This window comes from Odocoileus virginianus, chromosome 22, assembly GCF_023699985.2.
Source record: "Odocoileus virginianus isolate 20LAN1187 ecotype Illinois chromosome 22, Ovbor_1.2, whole genome shotgun sequence".
NCBI lineage: Eukaryota > Metazoa > Chordata > Mammalia > Artiodactyla > Cervidae > Odocoileus > Odocoileus virginianus.
The window spans coordinates 6,488,989-6,508,212 of record NC_069695.1 but is presented as its reverse complement, the minus strand read 5'-3'; the positions used below and the strand labels follow the sequence as shown (position 1 = coordinate 6,508,212).

The 19,224-nt window shown below is 38.1% G+C and overlaps 1 protein-coding gene across 4 annotated transcripts; it reads right to left on the bottom strand.

Annotated features, from left to right (window-relative positions):
• Positions 1 to 406: 406 nt before the first annotated feature.
• STARD6 (StAR related lipid transfer domain containing 6) lies at positions 407 to 19,149 on the bottom strand. Of its 4 annotated transcripts, XM_020895703.2 has the most exons (9): positions 18,829 to 19,149; positions 18,371 to 18,662; positions 17,649 to 17,731; positions 16,151 to 16,244; positions 15,903 to 15,952; positions 13,003 to 13,129; positions 9,567 to 9,684; positions 7,070 to 7,163; positions 407 to 919 (listed from the first exon to the last, which is right to left on the bottom strand). In XM_020895703.2, exons 4-9 carry the CDS (start codon positions 16,238 to 16,240, stop codon positions 718 to 720), a joined length of 681 nt encoding a protein of 226 aa, XP_020751362.2. In that variant the 5' UTR covers positions 16,241 to 16,244; positions 17,649 to 17,731; positions 18,371 to 18,662; positions 18,829 to 19,149; the 3' UTR covers positions 407 to 717. The 4 variants fall into 4 exon arrangements, with proteins under 4 accessions (XP_020751362.2, XP_020751363.2, XP_070308608.1 ...); XM_070452508.1 differs by lacking the exon at positions 407 to 919 and adding an exon at positions 2,629 to 5,095 and having other exon boundaries at positions 18,371 to 19,149; XM_020895704.2 differs by lacking the exons at positions 17,649 to 17,731; positions 18,371 to 18,662; positions 18,829 to 19,149 and adding an exon at positions 17,502 to 17,642.
• Positions 19,150 to 19,224: the final 75 nt, after the last annotated feature.

The window sequence follows — 19,224 nt, the reverse complement described above, 5'->3', positions numbered from 1 at the left end:
TGCATGGTCTTCTAGTTTTAGGAGGAATGGCTACCACATTCTGGCCAGACCAGAAATTGATTAATGATTCAGCTCCTGATGCCAGATTGTTGTTTGGTCACTGAGACGTGTACGAGATTTTTGTGACCCCATGGACAGCAGCCTGCCAGGCTCTTCTGTCCATAGGATTTCCCAGGCAAGAAAGCTGGAGTGGGTTGCCATGCAATCCGCCAGGGGATCTACCTGACCCAAGCATCAAACCCACCTCTCCTGTATTGGTAGGCGGATTCTTTACCACTGATTCATCAGGGAAGCCTGCACATTCCAGACATCAACTGTCAAACATTCTAGTGGACTTCTTTTCAATTTTTAGGTTCATGTTTCCTACAGTTATCGATTTAAGAAGTAAAAGAAAAACAATTTAAAATATATTTTAATCTTTAATTAATGCTGACTTCTGATTGCATATGCTTTCTTATTGATGCTTTTTTGCAGAGAATTTTACAGGGGAAAAAGCAAAAGATAAAAGTACATTAAGAACCCTTGTTATTTAACATTCTTATATGAGATTAAAAACAATATTTAATGCTGTTCTCTTGTACAACTATGTGGTCTTATTTTCACGAAGTACCTTCAGTAATTTGTTCAAGAATACTGTTTAGAAGAGTGCCACAGTATTTATGCATATTGACTTAGAAGCAAAAGGCTGTAATTGCCATACATGATTTTTAAATGGCCTCATTTCTTCTTTAGGAATGATGAATGCCCATTATGATGATATCCATGTCTTGATGGAATTTTTTGTGTCTTTATTCCATCTTTTACATTGAGCATGAAGCTTACTAAATTGGAAGGCATGGTTGCTTCAATTATCGATGGGGCCAATTTTCCTCTCATTTCTGTCTGAACAAACATCACTAGTTTGGAATATGCTGGATTCCTGTAAACAAAGGAGGAGTTAAAAAATATAAAGAATTTTTATCTATTGAATTTACAAGTTTATAAGGAGCAGGATTCTTATGCACCATTGATTGCCAACACAGTGCTTATGACAGGGTAAATAGTGACTGAAGGAAGGAAAAAACATGTGGAATGATTTGCACACTCAAAATTTTATTTTACATAAAAATATTAAGTAAGACTATATCTTAAAGTCTTCAGTTTTAGTTATCACTTCTTTCTTGTCATTTTATCGACTTCTTAAAATTATAAAATTATGCTTATGAAAATTTAAACAGTAGAGCATTTTCATAATTCCCCTTCATTCTGCTCCCCAAGGACAGTCACTATTTATAGCATTGACTGTATCTTTTCAGATGATCATCTATGGATATACAAAGATAACATGTGTGTACATATATGTTTGTGTACCCTATATATATGCACATGTACATTCTTTTGCAAAAATGAGACATATTTATTTTTCTGGAACTAATTTCATTCTCCTCTTAGTATGATACCATGCACCTGTGTCTATACAGATCAGCTTATTGTTTTTAATGATGGCATATGGTATTTCATATTAGATTAACCAGTCCTCTATTGACTATCATGGAATTATTTACTTGTTGCCATGATAAATCAAGCTGCAATTAAACACCTTGTAATATATTCATTTGCACCTCTAGAAATATTTATATTGAGTTTCTAGGTCAATGTTTTTGTGTATTTAACATTTTGAAATGTTATCTCCAAACTACCTTCCAAGAAGACCGTAGTATTTTATATTTAAACCCAGTGAATTTCAAATTAGAGGATATGAAGACTTGCCAAGGGGTATGAGAGGCTGAATAACACATAAGGGAATACAGTTTCAAATCTCTGACTTCCATGTACCTTTTCCTTAAAACTGATCTGAGAATATATCTCTGATGGACATGCCAGCTTTTGTCCTACCAGCCTGATCACACCAGCCTTCTTAATAGAACCTTCTGCTTTATAGAATCAAGGGATGTCTGTCATCTCCCCCACCTAAGACTGAATGGTACTAAGGTGCTTTACCCTGGCATATAAACATGAGTTGCTAAAGGAAAAATTCAATCAATTGGAAGTGAGTTAAGAAAGTGAATGATGGATGACAGTAATAACACCTTACTGAGTCAATTCTTTGCTTTCAATAAAACTTAAGGATCTAACTGAGTTGTCAGCTGATAAGTCATTAAAAACAATTTTTGATTATAGGTCACTACATAACATGGAATATAACTCAGAAGAATGTCAAGGGATTGTGTGATGGTACTAGAGTTCTACTCTCCATTTCAACCCACCCGTTCATGTGAACAAAGTTTCTTACACTTAACGTTCATAAAAATGCAAAGCATAAGTAGACTTGAGGTCATTCTATCTGATGGGATATCTACAATGGGCCTTTTGTCCCACGTTTTTTACTCTAAGTGAGTGTAACTGACAGAAGCATGATGACTCTCGAACCAGAATGCATAGTTTGAAGCTGAGCTTTACTGTTACCTATATGAGACCTTGAGAAAGTTACTTAATTTCTCTGGGTTTCCATTTTCTTTTCTGCAAAATGGGGATAGTAAGCCGACTACTTTATGGGGTTCTTGTGAGGATCAAATAGTTGACATTTGGTATCTGTAAATTGTAACAGTGTCTGACTAACAATTTGCTTTTACATTTAACATTTAACAATTATGTAATACATTTTTATTTTGATCAATGGGTAATAACAATTTAAACCAGTACAAATAAATTTAACATTTAGATACTTCAGTTCAGTCGCTCAGTGTCCCAGTCTTTGTGACCCCATGAACTGCAGCACGCCAGGCCTCCCTGTCCATCACCACCTCCCAGAGTTTACCCAAATTCATGTCCATTGAGTCGGTGATGCCATCCAACCATCTCGTCCTCTGTCGTCCCCTTCTCCTCCTGGCCTCAATCTTTCCCAGCATCAGGGTCTTTTCCAATGAGTCAGCTCTTCCCATCAGATGGCCAAAGTATTGGAGTTTCAGCTTCAATATCAGTCCTTCCAATGAACACCCAGGACTGATTTCCTTTAGGATGGACTGGTTGGACCTCCCTGTTGTCCAAGGTACTCTCAAGAGTCTTCTCCAACACCACAGTTCAAGAGCATCCATTCTTTGGTGCTCAGCTTTCTTTATAGTCCAACTCTCACATCCATACATGACCACTGGAAAAACCATAGCCTTGACTAAACAGGACATTTGTTGACAAAGTAATGTCTCTGCTTTTTAATATGCTGTCTAGGTTGGTCATAACTTTCCTTCCAAGGAATAAGCGTCTTTTAATTTCATGGCTGCAATCACCATCTGCAGTGATTTTGGAGCACCAAAAAATAGTCAGCCACTGTTTCCCCATCTATTTGCCATAAAGTGATGGGGCCGGATGCCCTGATCTTAGTTTTCCTAATGTTGAGCTTTAAGCCAGTTTTTCACTATCCTCTTTCACTTTCATCAAGAGGTTCTTTAGTTCTTCTTCACTTTCTGCCATAAGGGTGGTATCATCTGCATATCTGAGGTTATTGATATTTCTCCTGGCAATCTTGATTCCAGCTTGTGCTTCTTCCAGCCCAGCGTTTCTCATGATGTACTCCGCATATAAGTTAAATAAGCTGGGTGACAATATACAGCCTTGATGTACTCCTTTTCCTATTTGGAACCAGTCTGTTGATCCATGTCCAGTTCTAACTGTTGCTTCCTGACCCGCATACAGGTTTCTAAAGAGGTAGGTCAGGTGGTCTGGTATTCCCATCTCTTTCAGAATTTTCCACAGTTTGTTGTGATCCACACAGTCAAAGGCTTTGGCATAGTCAATAAAGCAGAAACAGATGTTTTTCTGGGACTCTCATGCTTTTTCAATCATCCAGTGGATGTTGGCAATTTGATCTCTGGTTTGTCTGCCTCTTCTAAAACCAGCTTGAACATCTGAAAGTTCATGGTTCACGTATTATTGAAGCTTGGAGAATTTCGAGAATTATTTTACTAGTGTGTGAGATGAGTGCAATTGTGTGGTAGTTTGAGCATTCTTTGGTATTGCCTTTCTTTGGGACTGGAATGAAAACTGACCTTTTCCTGTCCTGTGGCCACTGCTGAGTTTTCCAAATTTGCTGGCATATTGAGTGCAGCACTTTCACAGCATCATCTTTGAGGATTTGAAATAGCTCAACTGGAATTCCATCACCTCCCCTCGCTTTGTTCATAGTGATGCTTCCTAAGGCCTACTTGACTTCACATGCCAGGATGTCTGGCTCTAGGTGAGTGATCACACCATCATGATTATCTGGGTCATGAAGATCTTTTTTGTACAGTTTTCTGTGTATTCTTGCCACCTCTTCTTAATATCTTCTGCTTCTGTTAGGTCCCTACCATTTCTGTCCTTTATTGAGCCAATCTTTGCATGAAATGTTCCCTTGATATCTCTCATTTTCTTGAAGAGATCTCTAGTCTTTCCCATTCTGTTGTTTTCCTCTATTTCTTTGCATTGATCGCTGAGGAAGGCTCTCTTATCTCTTCTGGCTCTTCTTTGAAACTCTGCATTCAAATGGGTATATCTTTCCTTTTCTCCTTTGCTTTTCACTTCTCTTCTCACAGCTATTTGTAAGGCCTCCTCAGACAGCCATTTTGCTTTTTTGCATTTCTTTTTCTTGGGGATGGTCTTGATCCCTGTCTCCTGTACAATGTCACAAACCTCTGTCCATAGTTCATCAGGCACTCTATCAGATCTAGTCCCTTAAATCTATTTCTCACTTCCACTATATAATCATAAGGGATTTGATTTAGGTCATACCTGCCTGGTCTAGTGGTTTTCCCCACTTCCTTCAATTTAAGTCTGAATTTGGCAATAAGGAGTTCATGATCTGAGCCACAATCAGTTCCCGGTCTTGTTTTTGCTGCCTGTATAAAGCTTCTCCATCTTTGGCTGCAAAGAATATAATCAATCTGATTTCGGTGTTGACCATCTCGTGATGTCCATGTGTAGAGTCTTCTCTTGAGTTGTTGGAAGATGGTGTTTGCTATGACCAGTGCATTCTCTTGGCAAAACTCTATTAGCCTTTGCCCTGCTTCATTCTGTACTCCAAGGCCAAATTTGCCTGTTACTCCAGATGTTTCTTGACTTCCTACTTTTGCATTCCAGTTTCCTATAATGAAAAGGACATCTTTTTTGGGTGTCAGTTCTAAAAGGTCTTGTAGGTCTTCATAGGACTGTTCAGCTTCTTCAGGGTTAGATAATTAGGGTCACAGATATTAAAACAAATTTTAAAAATTAGGTACTTATTCCTATAGAGGTATGATAGAAAATAAATGGTGATTGATAAAAGAACCTAAAGCATAAACACTGATTCATAAAAGAACCCAAAGCATAAAATACATTTTATTTGGATAAAATTATGCAAGGAAAAAGAGTAAAAATATCAGATCAAGGAGAAAAGAAATGATATAATATTTCTGACTGTTAAAGGTTACATGTATTTTGAAACTGAAAATGTAGTGGTAGGTTTCAAGTTGTTACAGTATTTATGTTCTGATAAATGCACTTAGAAGGGTGATAAAAACATTTTTTTAAAGTGTCAAGATTTATAGTATGCTGGAAATTTCACCCTCTTGATATAATGCTCTACAAAATTTTAATATCAACTTAAAAATGTGCAAGGCAATATATGGTTTTACAAAATTCTCTTAGAGGGGTTTGAAGACCACTGCTCCAACCAACCATGTGAGCATCTATTTTCCTAAACCCTTTTCCATTCAGAGTTTAGACTATTTTTACATTGTCTCAAATGGCTGTACTCACTAGCAATTTGTATGGCCTTAAATCTCTACGTGAATTTACTAGGGCTTTACACAGTTAACAAAGCTTTTCCAAGATTTCCTGGAGAGTACATTTACTGTAGATAATATGTTTTATAAATTTACTACAGGCCTTCAGCTGCACAGAAGGAAAAGGTACAGAAGAATCACTTTTTTGTCAGTACCCTTCTCCAGCAGGTTGCTAGGCAGAGTTCCCACTCTGGGTAGAATATCTAAATTAGAGTTTTTCTCTCTCTTTTTTTTTTTTCGCAGTGGAAAGGGAATGGTGACAAGATGCAAGAAGGGGACTTGTGAAGCACACTTTAGGTTGTATAACTTCCCAACCAGAGTCCCCACTAGCAGCTGATTCACCTACCTGATATGGAGTAATAATTTTTCCCTTGTTTTATCCTTTCCTGCTGTGGAGAATACAATCTTGGCTATATATAGAAAATTGACAGATGGGGAGAAAGACTACATTGTCATCATCATCTGAACCAATTATCCTGTCCATCAATGTAAATATTTTTGGATTTCTTTTAGTTCTCTAATTCAGTAGAAAATATTAAGGAATATGGGTCTAAATGTCATTTTATTTTGACTTCCTTCACATACATATTTTTCTCCTACTGAGTGGTTTACATCTGACCAATATAAAGTTTTACATGTCATTTTGTGTGCCAGTGTCTTTTATTTAATATAAAATCATTTAGCAAATATGTAAGGAAGTTGTAGAATGATATATATTGAATTAATATATATATGCATTTACAGAATATGTGTATTGGATGTCACCATCTTATCCAATGGCTGGCCACCTTTGGGCAAAGAGTCATCTCTAATTTCTCCAGCTCTTCCCTCTCTGAATTTACCTACTGGGTGGCTTGTTCTGCAGGTAACTGTTCACAGTAAGTAGTCCATTGGAAAGAATATATTCAAAGTAAAACATGATTCATTGCTGATAAAGGCTAACTATTATAATTCTAGAGAAATTTATTTTTCATTTGCAAAAATTCTTTAATAATTCAAAGAAGTAACTAATGGAGAAACATAAAACATCAGGTTAAGGTTAATTAGAGGGCATGATGATGTCTGTGAACATGTGACTGGTGCCAGAAACCACAGATTATACTTTATAGGTAATTGTCTATTCTTATTATACTTAAGACAAAAAATACTTGAAATATTATTTTAAAAATTGTTATTTAGGGGCATCTTTTCCCCCCAACAGGATATACCAGAAAATATTTCTGGTGAGTTCGTTAGCAAGTTACAAACTGAACTAAAATATGGTTAAACAATAAATATATGGAAATAACACTTACTCTTGCACAGGTAAACATATATAGCCACAAGCATGGTTATAACCTCGGATGTAACTTGAGGATGGAGGATATGCTGGAAAATCCACACTAGTAGCTAAGTGATCAAAAGAAAAATTAAAATGAAACCTATGCCACAAAGATGAAAAATTCTGTTTCCAATAGCATATTTTCAAAAATACATGACATAGCATTTAACACTGACATTAATTTTAACATAGGTCTGTATGTTTGCACACCTGAATGTGTACACAGGCCAAAAATGAAAAAGTATCATGCTACAAGTACAGCATGAAAAAGTATCACTACTGTCCTCTCAAACTTTTTCATGCTAGTTCTATAGATGCTGCTTCCTTTTACATACAAGAACTGTTCAAAGTATAATTTATTTACTTTCTGAGATCAGAAGCAGAAATTACAAAGAAAAAGACTAATCTACTAGGATAGTTTTTTTTGGTTTATCATTTTTTAAATAAAATATTTGATGTGTTATTTAGCCTGTCAATAGAGGTAGTTTAAATGCTCTTCTCTGCCAATTCCCTGTAGCTAACTTCAATGTATGATTAAAAATCAATAGATTTTGTTTTAGGAATTATGCAGTGTAACTGCAATACTGCATGTGAAGGTAGAAGGGAGGAGATTTGATTACCGTCACATTTATGATAATTATAGATACTCTTCCTAAAAACATTTTAAAACATGTATTTCTTTAGTCTGTGCAACTGAATCCTGCTCATCAGAGAATTTTCCTATATGATTTTAATGTACATAATTACTTCGGTAGGAAATACAACATTAAGCTCTAGTTAGGAGACAAATGTGGCTGTATGCATTTCCCATTTTCACGATCTGTCCCATCATCTTAATAGAGCCACTTATGTTGGCAAAATGGTACTGCCAGAATTGATATTAACATATTTCTTCTCTGTTTAAAATATGGAGATTATATTTGTCTTTATTTTTTACAATTTTGTTATATTCCACAAACAAGTATGGGTCTTTTGTGAGGCACACAGTGAGGTAGTTAGCACAGATTCTGGAAAATCAGAAAGACTTGAGCTGTTGATGAGCTACGTAACTTGATTTCTGTGAATTTCAGTTTCCTCATTGGTGAGAAAAATGCATGCAAAACATTTAGCTAAAAGCAAACTACACAGTAAGCTAAACAACAGTGGAAACATTAAGAAGAAAACTATCAGTGTTCATCAAAAACTCATTCAAAGAAAATCACTTTAAAGCAAATTCAGTAGTGATCACTGAATGACTGATTATAACTATTCATGGATTTTATCTTCTATACTTCTTTTTGACCTTCCCTCTGACCGGCAAAAATGAGACACAAATAGAATGGTTTCAAGGTAGACAATAAGAGATCAATAAGAGATCTCTGATTCAAATGGGACAGTATTTTGTGTTATAGGCAGTGAATAAATTTTTATGTGCCCTCATTTGAAAATGAGATGACTAATGACAGCTGTATGAAAATATACGAGACAAATATGTGAAAGTGATGAACATCAGGCCCCAGTGGTATATACGGTCAACAGAGATAACTGTGCCTGAGTGCTATTAGCAGAGCTGTTACTCGGTCTTGTACTCTGAAACTTAAAGGGTCCTACAAGTGGAAAAGAGTAATTAACAACAGTTAACTGTCCCTGTCCCCAAGTAGTTACAGTAGGGGAATTCAGGTAGGAATAGCGAGATTAAATTGAATTGCAGAGGAAAAAAAAAGGCTCTAGGCTACTACTGCCCTACCAAAGTCCCTTCACCATAAATATCTTGAGTTCTAGGAGTCCAAAGATCTCTGGGGTATAAACTGGTGTGTTTTAAGTGAATAATGCAAATAGCAAGTCGTTACACATTTGCATTTTACAGAGTGATACATTTTTGGCCAGGGGTGGAGGGTAGGTTAAGGACTGGAGAAGGAAATGGTGACCCACTCCAGTATTCTTCCTGGGAAATCCCATGGACAGAGGAGCCTGGCGGGCTACAGTCCATTGGATCACAAAGAGTTGGACACAATTTAGTGACTGAGCAACAAGCAATGGATAAGAGTATGTTAAAACTTTCAGTTTTTAAAAGAAATGTAAGCACATTTATGAAAAGAGCTATCTAGTAGAATTTTCTTGAGGAGTTTTATCAGTTTTTAGATATATCCATTCTACATATTCAAATATAGAAGTATATATCCAAAGATCCATTTTGTTTCTTGGTAGTTTTGTAATGTAGCCTGCAAGTATCTGTCTATATTCAGTGCTGCAGAGTATATGCTGCAAAAAGGCCAGGAGATGCCACAATGACTGACTATGATGTAAATGGTACCTCCAGAATTAGGTTAAAAACTTCAGGCTTACCTACATTACGCATGTATTTATTGGTCTCACCAAGTAAATACAAGAATAATTAATTGAAAACATTCTTTCAAACTGTGAGTTAAAAGAAAAAAATTTATTAATGACTCATAGTAATTCCCAGGTGTGGGCAAAATGTTTCAACTTACCACTGACAACATCCATATTCCCTTCATAGTGCTTCAAAGAGACTAAGTTGATAAAGTCTCGGGGGGAAATTGAGCCCATGGCAAAGCTTTGTGTAATGGTATGACATATGAATGTATCCTGAAACAAATCACATCATAAAGATTGCAACAAGGATTTAATATCTGTTCTTTGTACTGCTCCCCAAAGAATTTCACTGCCTAAGTTTGGCCTCTTTTTGGAAAAAGCAGGGCTTTGAGGTTTTAAGAATTTATCACCAAATCAGCTTGCATTTTCAGTGTTAAAGAAATATTAGATGTGTAATTATAAGTGCAAGGCAACAAAAGCAAAAATAAAAGAGTGGGACTATAATAAACTAAAATGCCTCTGCATAGCAAAGGAAACCATTAACAAAATGAAAAGGCGACCCACAGAGTGGGAGAAAATATTTGCAAATCCTATCTCTAACAAGGGGTTAATATAAATTAGAAATACAATAAATTTAGAAAAGAATCTTGATATTATCTAATCTTCAAATTTTTAGATGAAGAAATTGAAGCCTAACATTAAGTTACATGTAGAACTAGAGAGATGTACAGAACTAGAACCCGGGTTTCCAGATTTCCAGTACAATAGTGTGTCTGCTACTCCACACTGACTAGGTAATATATTTGGAATAATATATTGACTTAACAGCCTGTGGTGTAAAGCCTAAAATTAAAGACCAGTATATGTGCTGCTTTGACATCTGTTAAAATTGGGAGGGTCTTGAATGGCCAAACTGCAAGATCCTCTCTCCACTCTGTTCCCATAAATAAGAGCCCTTGGTCCCACAACCCTCCTTATAGCAGGATAAGACACAGTTCCTACTTATACCTGAGTAGTGGGTTTCAGTTCCCTGCTACCCTGTAGAATTAGTCCAACAACCAATCAGATCCTCCTGCAAGAATCAGGGTCACCTCAGCTTCCTGATACTACAAAGCCTGCCATGCACAATCCCTGGTTATTAACTCTGTTCCTGAGTGCAACTCCCCTGTCACACTGCGGGGCATGGTGTGTCCCAGAGAGCTTAGCTGAGCTACTCCATGTGTTGCTGCCTCAGCATCCATTTTGCTTGGCCAAGCAGCCTGCGGTGGCCTTAAACGAACACCAGCTCTCTCACGTAAGCACAGCTTAGATAATAGCCCGCAGGGTCACAAGCAAATGTAAGTTCCTGATATGACTTCCCCAACAGCCTTTCTCATCAGCAGCCTCCCACACTTCCCAGGGCCTTCCCCGTGTGAGCCCCTTAGATCAGACCCCCTGTGTAGTTTCCCCAAATCCTGCTCTGTTTGGTTCCAAGTGATCAATCTGGCCTTAGCCTAGGAACCCCAAAGCACTGCACCCACAGACCCTAGTGAAGGTGCGAGCCCACCCCTGTCTGCACCCTGCCTTGACCCCCACACGGGGCCCTTGACCTGGGCTGTCCACTTCCTCCAGGACTGTAATAAACTTCTCTATTTCAATTTCTCTTGTGGTCATTTGTTGAACCCGGCTCACCACTGGCACTCTGTGCCCCAACAACAAATGTTAACTGAACAAAATCTTAACAGTCTTCCTTTCCTGGGCTGTGATTAGGATTAATAAACTGCTGTTGATCTTATGGTGTCAAGTGTTTGTTTGACCGCCATAACCCTAGAGCAGGAATCCCTTCCTCACCAATAGGATGAATGAGTCAATTAAAACGCACCCTTGCAAAATGAATGCTACAAACATGCATAGGAAGGCAGAAAAATTCTTCTCATTGTGTAATGTGATTCAGAGATATTATAGTATACTGAAAAAGACATCAAATCCAAATCAGGAGATCAGTATAAGTCCTGGTTCTACCATACACTGTGTTGACCTTGGGCAAATCTAAATTTTTCTGGCCACCTGATGTGAAGAACTGACTCATTTGAAAAGACCCTGATGCTGGGAAAGATTAAAGGCAGGAGGAGAAGGGGACGACAGAAGATGAGATGGTTGGATGGCATCACCGACTCAGTGGACATGAATTTGAGTAAACTCCGGGAGTTGGTGATGGGCAGGGAGGCCTGGTGTGCTGCAGTCCATGGGTTTGCAAAGAGTCGGACACGACTGAGGGACTGAACTGAACTGAGCTGAACTGAAATTTCTCTGAATATATTTTCAAATCTTTTGATGCCAAATCGACTATACTTTCCATTATTATAGCTGACTTGCAGCAAAAACAGAAATATCTGAAATGCTAATGAAACTCTATAATTAGTATTATACAGTTACGAATGAAACAATCCAGTGTCTGCATTTTCATTGTGATAGACCAAGTTCAAATCCCAAGAGGGTCACAGACATGTGTTCTGTGGGCAGAACTCCAGAGCCTTTCTACAAGATGAAACTACCCTACCTTCCCAGGCTGTTCCACCACCTCACCCTCATCCCAGATTTTAAAATCAGTTTAAGAGAAGGAGGTACAGTTAACCTACAGAGTTCTAAATAAACGGTAAAGTGATGGCAGCATGTGGGACATTTGTTTTGATGTGTGAAATGGGCTTGGAGACTTGAAGAACCGGACTCAGTAATCTGTAATTTTACAAATGCAACTGTTTGTAAAAATCATAAAAGTTTGCATTCCACGAACATTCTTCACCTTTACCATTTCCTTCTAATAAAATTATTATTAGCCAAAATATAGAAGTCACTTTTTAAAATCAGCCTACTAAGGTGTAATTTACATGCCGTGCTGTCTAGCAGTCCTCCTAAGTAACGGAGTGACATGGTACTGCGCCAGAGTTCAGAGTCCCTCGGCCAGCCCCTGTCTTCAGTTCCTCCCTCTTCCCGCCACATCTCAGTCTCATTTCATCTCCTCCCAAGCTCTCAGCGTCCCTTGCCTCACTCTGCTCCTCTCCCCTTCTAAGCCCTATTCGCCTCTTGCATCCTGTCTTCCCTTCTCTCACCTCTAGGACTTTAACTTTCTACTCCGTTACCTGTAGTTTTCCTTTCTCTGTTTTTATTCTTCCTCTTCATCTCTGAAATACTGTCTTTGAAAGTGTTTCTAAAACCACAACCATTATAATGTTATTTCACACAAGCTTTTAAAAAGTTATATGCTATTTGTTAAGTGTCTACAATGTTATCTAGTGTGTTATCACTATGATAAATCTACTGACTTCCATCAAGGCATGCTTAATCCTTTTTTCCCCTTGATGGAGGAGGCAAATCCATGAGTTCAGTCCTCTCAATAATCAAAGGCACACATCTGCAGATTCAGAATGTGGTATGCACTAAAAATAGAATAAAGCTAAGTGGAACTGACCTCTCAATAAAGAAAAAAGTTTTAAGCTTCTTATAAAGATTTCAACTTTATTTGAATATATAAAATACAGATGTAATAAACTGAAATACTGAGATATAAAAAAACTGAATACAGTAAAAGTCCAACATTAAACAATAAATTACCGAATCAATCTTTAGTACTATGTTGTACATTTTCAATGATTTGTCCCATGTGACTCTGTTTTCAGGTTTGAAGAGGAAATCAGATAGTTTAGATGTCGATTCTGGAATCATTCCTTCAACACTATATCTATGGTTAAAAAGAAAATTCAAAATTTAATTGAATTTAGCCTAAGTTGAAAATATGGCATCACACTATAAAGCACACTCATTTAACAAGTAATATAAAGAAAAGGTAATATTAGCAATTTAAAATACTAATATTCAATTGTAAGTTGTTGCTTAGTTGCTAAGTCATGTCTGACCCTTTTGTGACCCCATGAACTGTAGCCCACCAGGCTTCTCTGTCCATGGAATTCTCCAGGCAAGAATACTGGAGCGGGTTGCCATTCCCTTCTCCAGGGGATCTTCCTGACCCAGGGATCAAGCTTGTGTCTCCTGCATTGGGAGGAGGATTCTTTACCACTGAGCCACCAGGGAAGCCAGTAACAGTTTTATTTAAATATGCATTGCAATAATTAATATAAATTATTTGAAAATTCGTTTTTCAACAAATTTTGTTAGTACTGTTTCTATAGTTGTCTTTTTTAAAAAAAAATTATTTGGCTGCACTGTATCTTAGTCGCAGCACCCAGCTGGGCTCTGTGTTGCTGTGTGCGGGCTTCTCTCTAGGTCTGGCTTATGGTCTCCAGGATGCATACGCTCAGTAGTCGTGGCGAGTGGGGGTAGTTGCCCTATGGCTTGTGGGATCTTAGTTCCCCAAGCAGGGATTGAACCACGTCCTCTGTATAGGATGGTGGGATGCTTAACCACTGGACCATCAGGGAAGTCCCTATCATTATCTTTTCAAAGGGACTACTTTCATTTAGAATTTTTCTAAACTCTTTCTCATAAACATTTACATGCTCTATTTATCATAAGCCTCAAGTAACTGATGAGACACTTGTGTGGTTGTGCAGCATCTTGTGGCCTTAATTCTTAATTTAAGAATGTAATATGATATAAGCAGAGGTTAGAAAACTTTTCACTAAAGAGCCAGATGGTAAATAATTTATTTGGCTTTGCAGGCTTCATGTTCTATGCTGCAATTATTCAACTTTATTAGTGCAGCAGTGAAAGAGCCATAGATAATATATAGTAAATGGGCCTGTCTGTATTATAACTAAACTGTCAGTTTTCACTCTAATCCCAAAGAAAGGCAATGCCAAAGAACATTCAAACTACCATACAACTTTCACACGCTAGCAAGGTAATGCTCAAAATCCCTCAAACTAGACTTCAACAGTACGTGAACTGAGAACTTCAGATTTACAAGCTGGATTTAGAAAATTCAGGGTTTTGGAAAACCAGAGATCAAATTGCCAACATCTGTTGCATCACAGAAAAATCAAGGGAATTTCAGAAAAACATCTATTTCTGCTTCACTGACTTCTGCTAAAGGCTTTGACTGTGTGGATCACAACAAACTGTGGAAAATTCTTAAAGAGATGGGAATACCAGATCCCCTTACCTGTCTCCTGAGAAATCTGTAGGCAGGACAAGAAGCAACAGTTAGAACTGGACATGGAATGATGGACTGGTTCAAAGTTGGGAAAGGAATAAGGCAAGGCTGTGTGTATACGGTTACCCTGCTTATTTAACTTCTATGTAGAGTACATCACATGAAATGCTGGGCTGGATGACTCACAAGCTCGAATCAAGATTGCTGGGAGAAATATCAACAACCTCACATATGCAGATGATACCATTCTAGAGGAAATCAACCCTGAATATTCATTGGAAGGATTGATGCTGAAGCTGAGGCTCCAATACTGTGGCCACCTGATGGGAAGAACTGACTCATCAGAAAAGACCCTGATGCTGGGAAAGATTGAAGGGAGGAGGAGAAGGGGATGACAGAGGATAAGATAGTCGAATGGCCTCAGTGACTCAATGGATATGAGTTTGAGCAAGCCCTGGGAGATGTGAAGGACTGGGAAGCCTGGCGTGCTGCAGTCCATGGGGTTGGAAAGACTTGGACATGACTGAGCTACTGAACAACAACCACCCCCCCAAAAGAAACTGAATCAAATTTGGTTTTCTAAATAACATACCATGATCAATAAATGAACAACTCTTAAAAATATGGTTTAAAAAACATCTGCACAATTTCCCTTAGTGTATTTGAATTTGAAACAACAGGTTCCTAAAAAATATCCTTAAAAGCAGCTTACAGAAAAAAATTATAAAAGAATCTGCCTGCCAGTGCAAGAGACTTAGAAGACATGAGTTCAACCCCTGGGTCAGGAAGATCCCTTGGACGATGAAATGGCAACCCACTTCAGTATTCTTGCCAGGAAAACTCCATGGATAGAGTAGCCTAGAAAGTTACAGTTCATGGGGATGCAAAGAGTCGGATACAACTGCGCAACTAAACATGCATGCATGTGTACACACACACACACACACACACACACACACACACACACACACCCCACCCCACAATATCCTTAAAAGCCTTACAGAAAAAATTATATACATTTGCAAGAGAAATATATTGGGGAAATAAACTTTATCTTTAAGGGGTTCACTTAATGAAAAGGTAAAATGTTGAAAAGACCACAAAATACTCTAAGAAAATACCAATCTATTTTTACAGTAATTAGTTCTTGAAGTGGAAATTTCCTAGCTTTGTGAAGTATTCACTAGAAGTGATTTTTTTTCTGTCTTCAGGTTTGAAAATTAGATGGTACATATTATTCTTTTTATTCATCCATGTTTCAATCAAGTGACTTTATAAGTAATTTCTATTTCCGGTTCACTATCCAATAATGTCTTAATAGCTAATGAAGTAGCACTGAATTCTAGATACATCAATGTCATTGAATTCAAAACCATGATTATAAATAGGAAATTGTACTCACAGATTTCCATGGAATTTTTTAGAAGCCTTGCTGGAAACAGTTACTTTTTTCTCATAGAGGAATAAAAAATCCACAAATAAATTAGCCGTCAGATACAGAAAAAAATAAATTTAAAAAACAAACAAAAAAATGAAAGTAAAAACTTTTTTAGTTTGTAAAAATAAAAATATTAAAAAAAATGTCTTTGCAATGATTTGTTTTCCATTAAAAAAACAAACTATTGAAATATATATAACTTGTTTTCTTACTGAATTCTTAACCACTTTCCAGCCTGATGTATCTTGATAGTAACCTAAAATTTCTTGAGCAGTTTGTTGGGCAAGTGCCTTATAGTCCATCTACCTGCAAACATGCAAAGTATTAAAAGCAAATGACTGGTGAGAATGTAATCATACAAAGATTTTTTTTTTAAATACTGTATTACATTTTAACACTATTTCTAAATGTCTGTCACATAGTAATGAACAATAATTCCGTTTTGAATACATGCATCTCTTCTTTTTTATTCAGTATTTCAAATAAGAAAATGTGATATATTACAAAGAGCAGGCTTTAGTTTTGGAGTCAGAGACTGGAGTCAAATCCTGTCTCTGCCACTGACAAATTGTAAACCATGTTCTTTAATATTTCTCTTTCCTCATTTTATCAAACTGTAAAACTGGGATAAAACCTAACTCAGTAGAACTGATGTGAGGATTAAATGAAACAATGCACTTAAACATCTTACCCCTTTACGTGGCACATATTATTTCTAACAGCTCAGTCTTACTTCCTTTCCCCTGTGAAGCAATATAATCTGTTGATCAGGGGTTAGTGGGGCTTTATCTCTTTTAAAGTGAGTGGCAGTGGCACTGAAGGGCCTGACCCCGGCTTCCTCTCCAAAGTCAACTTCTTCCTGTTTCCTTCTCTCCCTCTTAGCGGCAATTATATCGAGCTTCTTGGTTGTTCCTCAGATACAACCAAGCAACTTCCTACCTCAGGGTCTTTGTACTTGCTGTTCCCTGTGCTTGTAATGTTCTTCCTCAGTGTGTTCACAACTGACTCCTCCTCATCAGTGTCTTTGCTTAAATATTCTCTTCAGAGAGGATCAAGTTCATATCAATTCAGATCAAACAGATATACTGAACTCTTGCTAAGGGGTAAATATTGTGGTATCTGTGGCAAAAGCAGTTGAGTATGATCCTGTTTGGTGTCTCATTGGTCCTTTGGCCCATCACCCAGTTTTCAGTTAAGGGAAGCTGGCTGGTGTGGTGGAAAGAGTGACAACACAGAACTGGATTCAAATCTTGGCTTTGCCATTTACCACCAGCTTTATAATTTAGGGTAAACTGCTTAGCCTTTGGACTTCAATTTTCGTTTCTACAGATGGGGGATAGTAATACCTGTCTCATGGGGTTATTATGAGGATTAAGTGATTTTAATATATGCAGAAATGATTGAAACAGTGTCAGGCCCTTCTTGGTGATCAAAGGTTAGTCTTTTTCTTTAAATGGACATATTTAAATCTAGCTAAAAACAAACAAACAAACACTCTCCTAAGAGCTGCCTGAATAAACCTTCTCAAAGTTTAATTATCAGCACATGTCTTCCAGCTCTCACCTAAAGGCCTTTAGGTTGGATCATAAATCTACTTTTCTCTTGTCTTAGTTCTTTGGCAAGGCACAGCACCTAATTGACATCTATATTTGAAAAACATTGGTAAACTGTTATAATTCCTTCTTCTTAGGAGACTCTTGGCTTCTTTACCTTTCCTAGTAGATCTAATCCAGAATTTTAATAACTACTGGACTCTTCTCCAAATCCTCATGGATATCTCCATATCTTTTAACCTGTGAAAGAACAAAAGTGGAAGCAGAATTCTTTTGATCCATGAATTAGAAAATATATTTGATAATTTCCTTAATATTTTTTCAGTGTCTTTGATTTGTACTTTATGTACTCATTCAGAAACATATACTATATGTTTCCTCAATGTAAGAAAAAGGTAGTAAGAACATAAAGATAATGTTTATGAAAAGAATCTTTAAGAAATTATCTTTTAAAAGGACAGGTTTAAACGACACTAAGTGTGAAATGTGGATTAAAATGTCTAAGTTTTTAAGCTCATGCCACTAACAATCCTTGGTTGGTCTCTGACCTGGGCTTCTCCCAGCGTATATAACACAGTTCTTTATTTCCTGCCAACAACATACTTGATACTGAAGGATCATGAAATTGCAGGTTTTTTGCAACATATCACTGGAATATAAACTTTCTGCAAGGACTTCATCTTATTCATTTTCAAATCACTAGCACTGCTTACTGCCACAACAAACATGTGCTTAACTGAACCACTCAACTAAACTTTATAACTTCTGGACCTTTTCCTTTGCCAAGGAAAAAAAAAAAGGGATGGTTAAGCCTAGTGGGCTAGAGAGGGTGACGAGATGAAAAGAGCCAACGGCAAGACTCCAGTTGGACAGTATTACCTGGTGATGTAACACTGGTTGAGCAGGAACATGTTCAGATGGGATAATGATCAAGGATATCTTCACTCACAGGGTCAGGTGAAAATAAACACAAACCAATATTGAGATGGCATCTTTTTTGATAACACCACTTGGTTGAAACTGGATTCTTCGCGCCTTACATCCTGTCCCAGCCTTGTAGACAGGTTCCCATATGTTGTTAAGTGGCTCTTTACATCTGTTTGTATAATCTCCCTCTTTCTGCGCTGCCTGAGTGGATCCCCAATCCGTGCTGGGTCACTGCCATTCTTCCCTGGGAATCAAGGTCCCCAAGGACTTTGTTAATTCGCATCGCGGGCCCAACTGCCTCCTCCAATTCCGCGTCTGCTTTGAACGCGAGGGGGCTGGTGGGGAGACCAGGGGAGCCGGGTTCACGGAAGGGAAGGGGAAGGCGCAGAAGGAGGGAGGGAGGGAATTACGTGGTCTGGGGAGCGGCTCCCCGGGCCGAGTGGCTGTTTTATCCTGGGAGCGGGTTTCTGAAAGCAGGGAGGCCGAGCGTGTGGGGAGGACTGGAATGGAGGGCCTAGCTCTCAAAAGACTGAAACGGAAGCCGCCAGGGTTCCTGGTCCCCCTTTCTGCCCAGTCCCCTCTTGAAGCCTCGGGAAACTGGCCGAAGGAAGCTCAGCCTGTAATCCGTGGAGACCCGCCGCTCAGAGCCATAACGAAGATCCAGAGGACGTAGCGCGTGCGGGTCAGCAACGCTGAGGTAGCCCGGGAATCTCCGCACCCCGCAAGACCCGGAAGGAAAAACTACATTTCCCAGCGGCGACCGCGACCTGGCCCCGTTTTCTCTGCCCCGCCCTCTTCCGAGCACC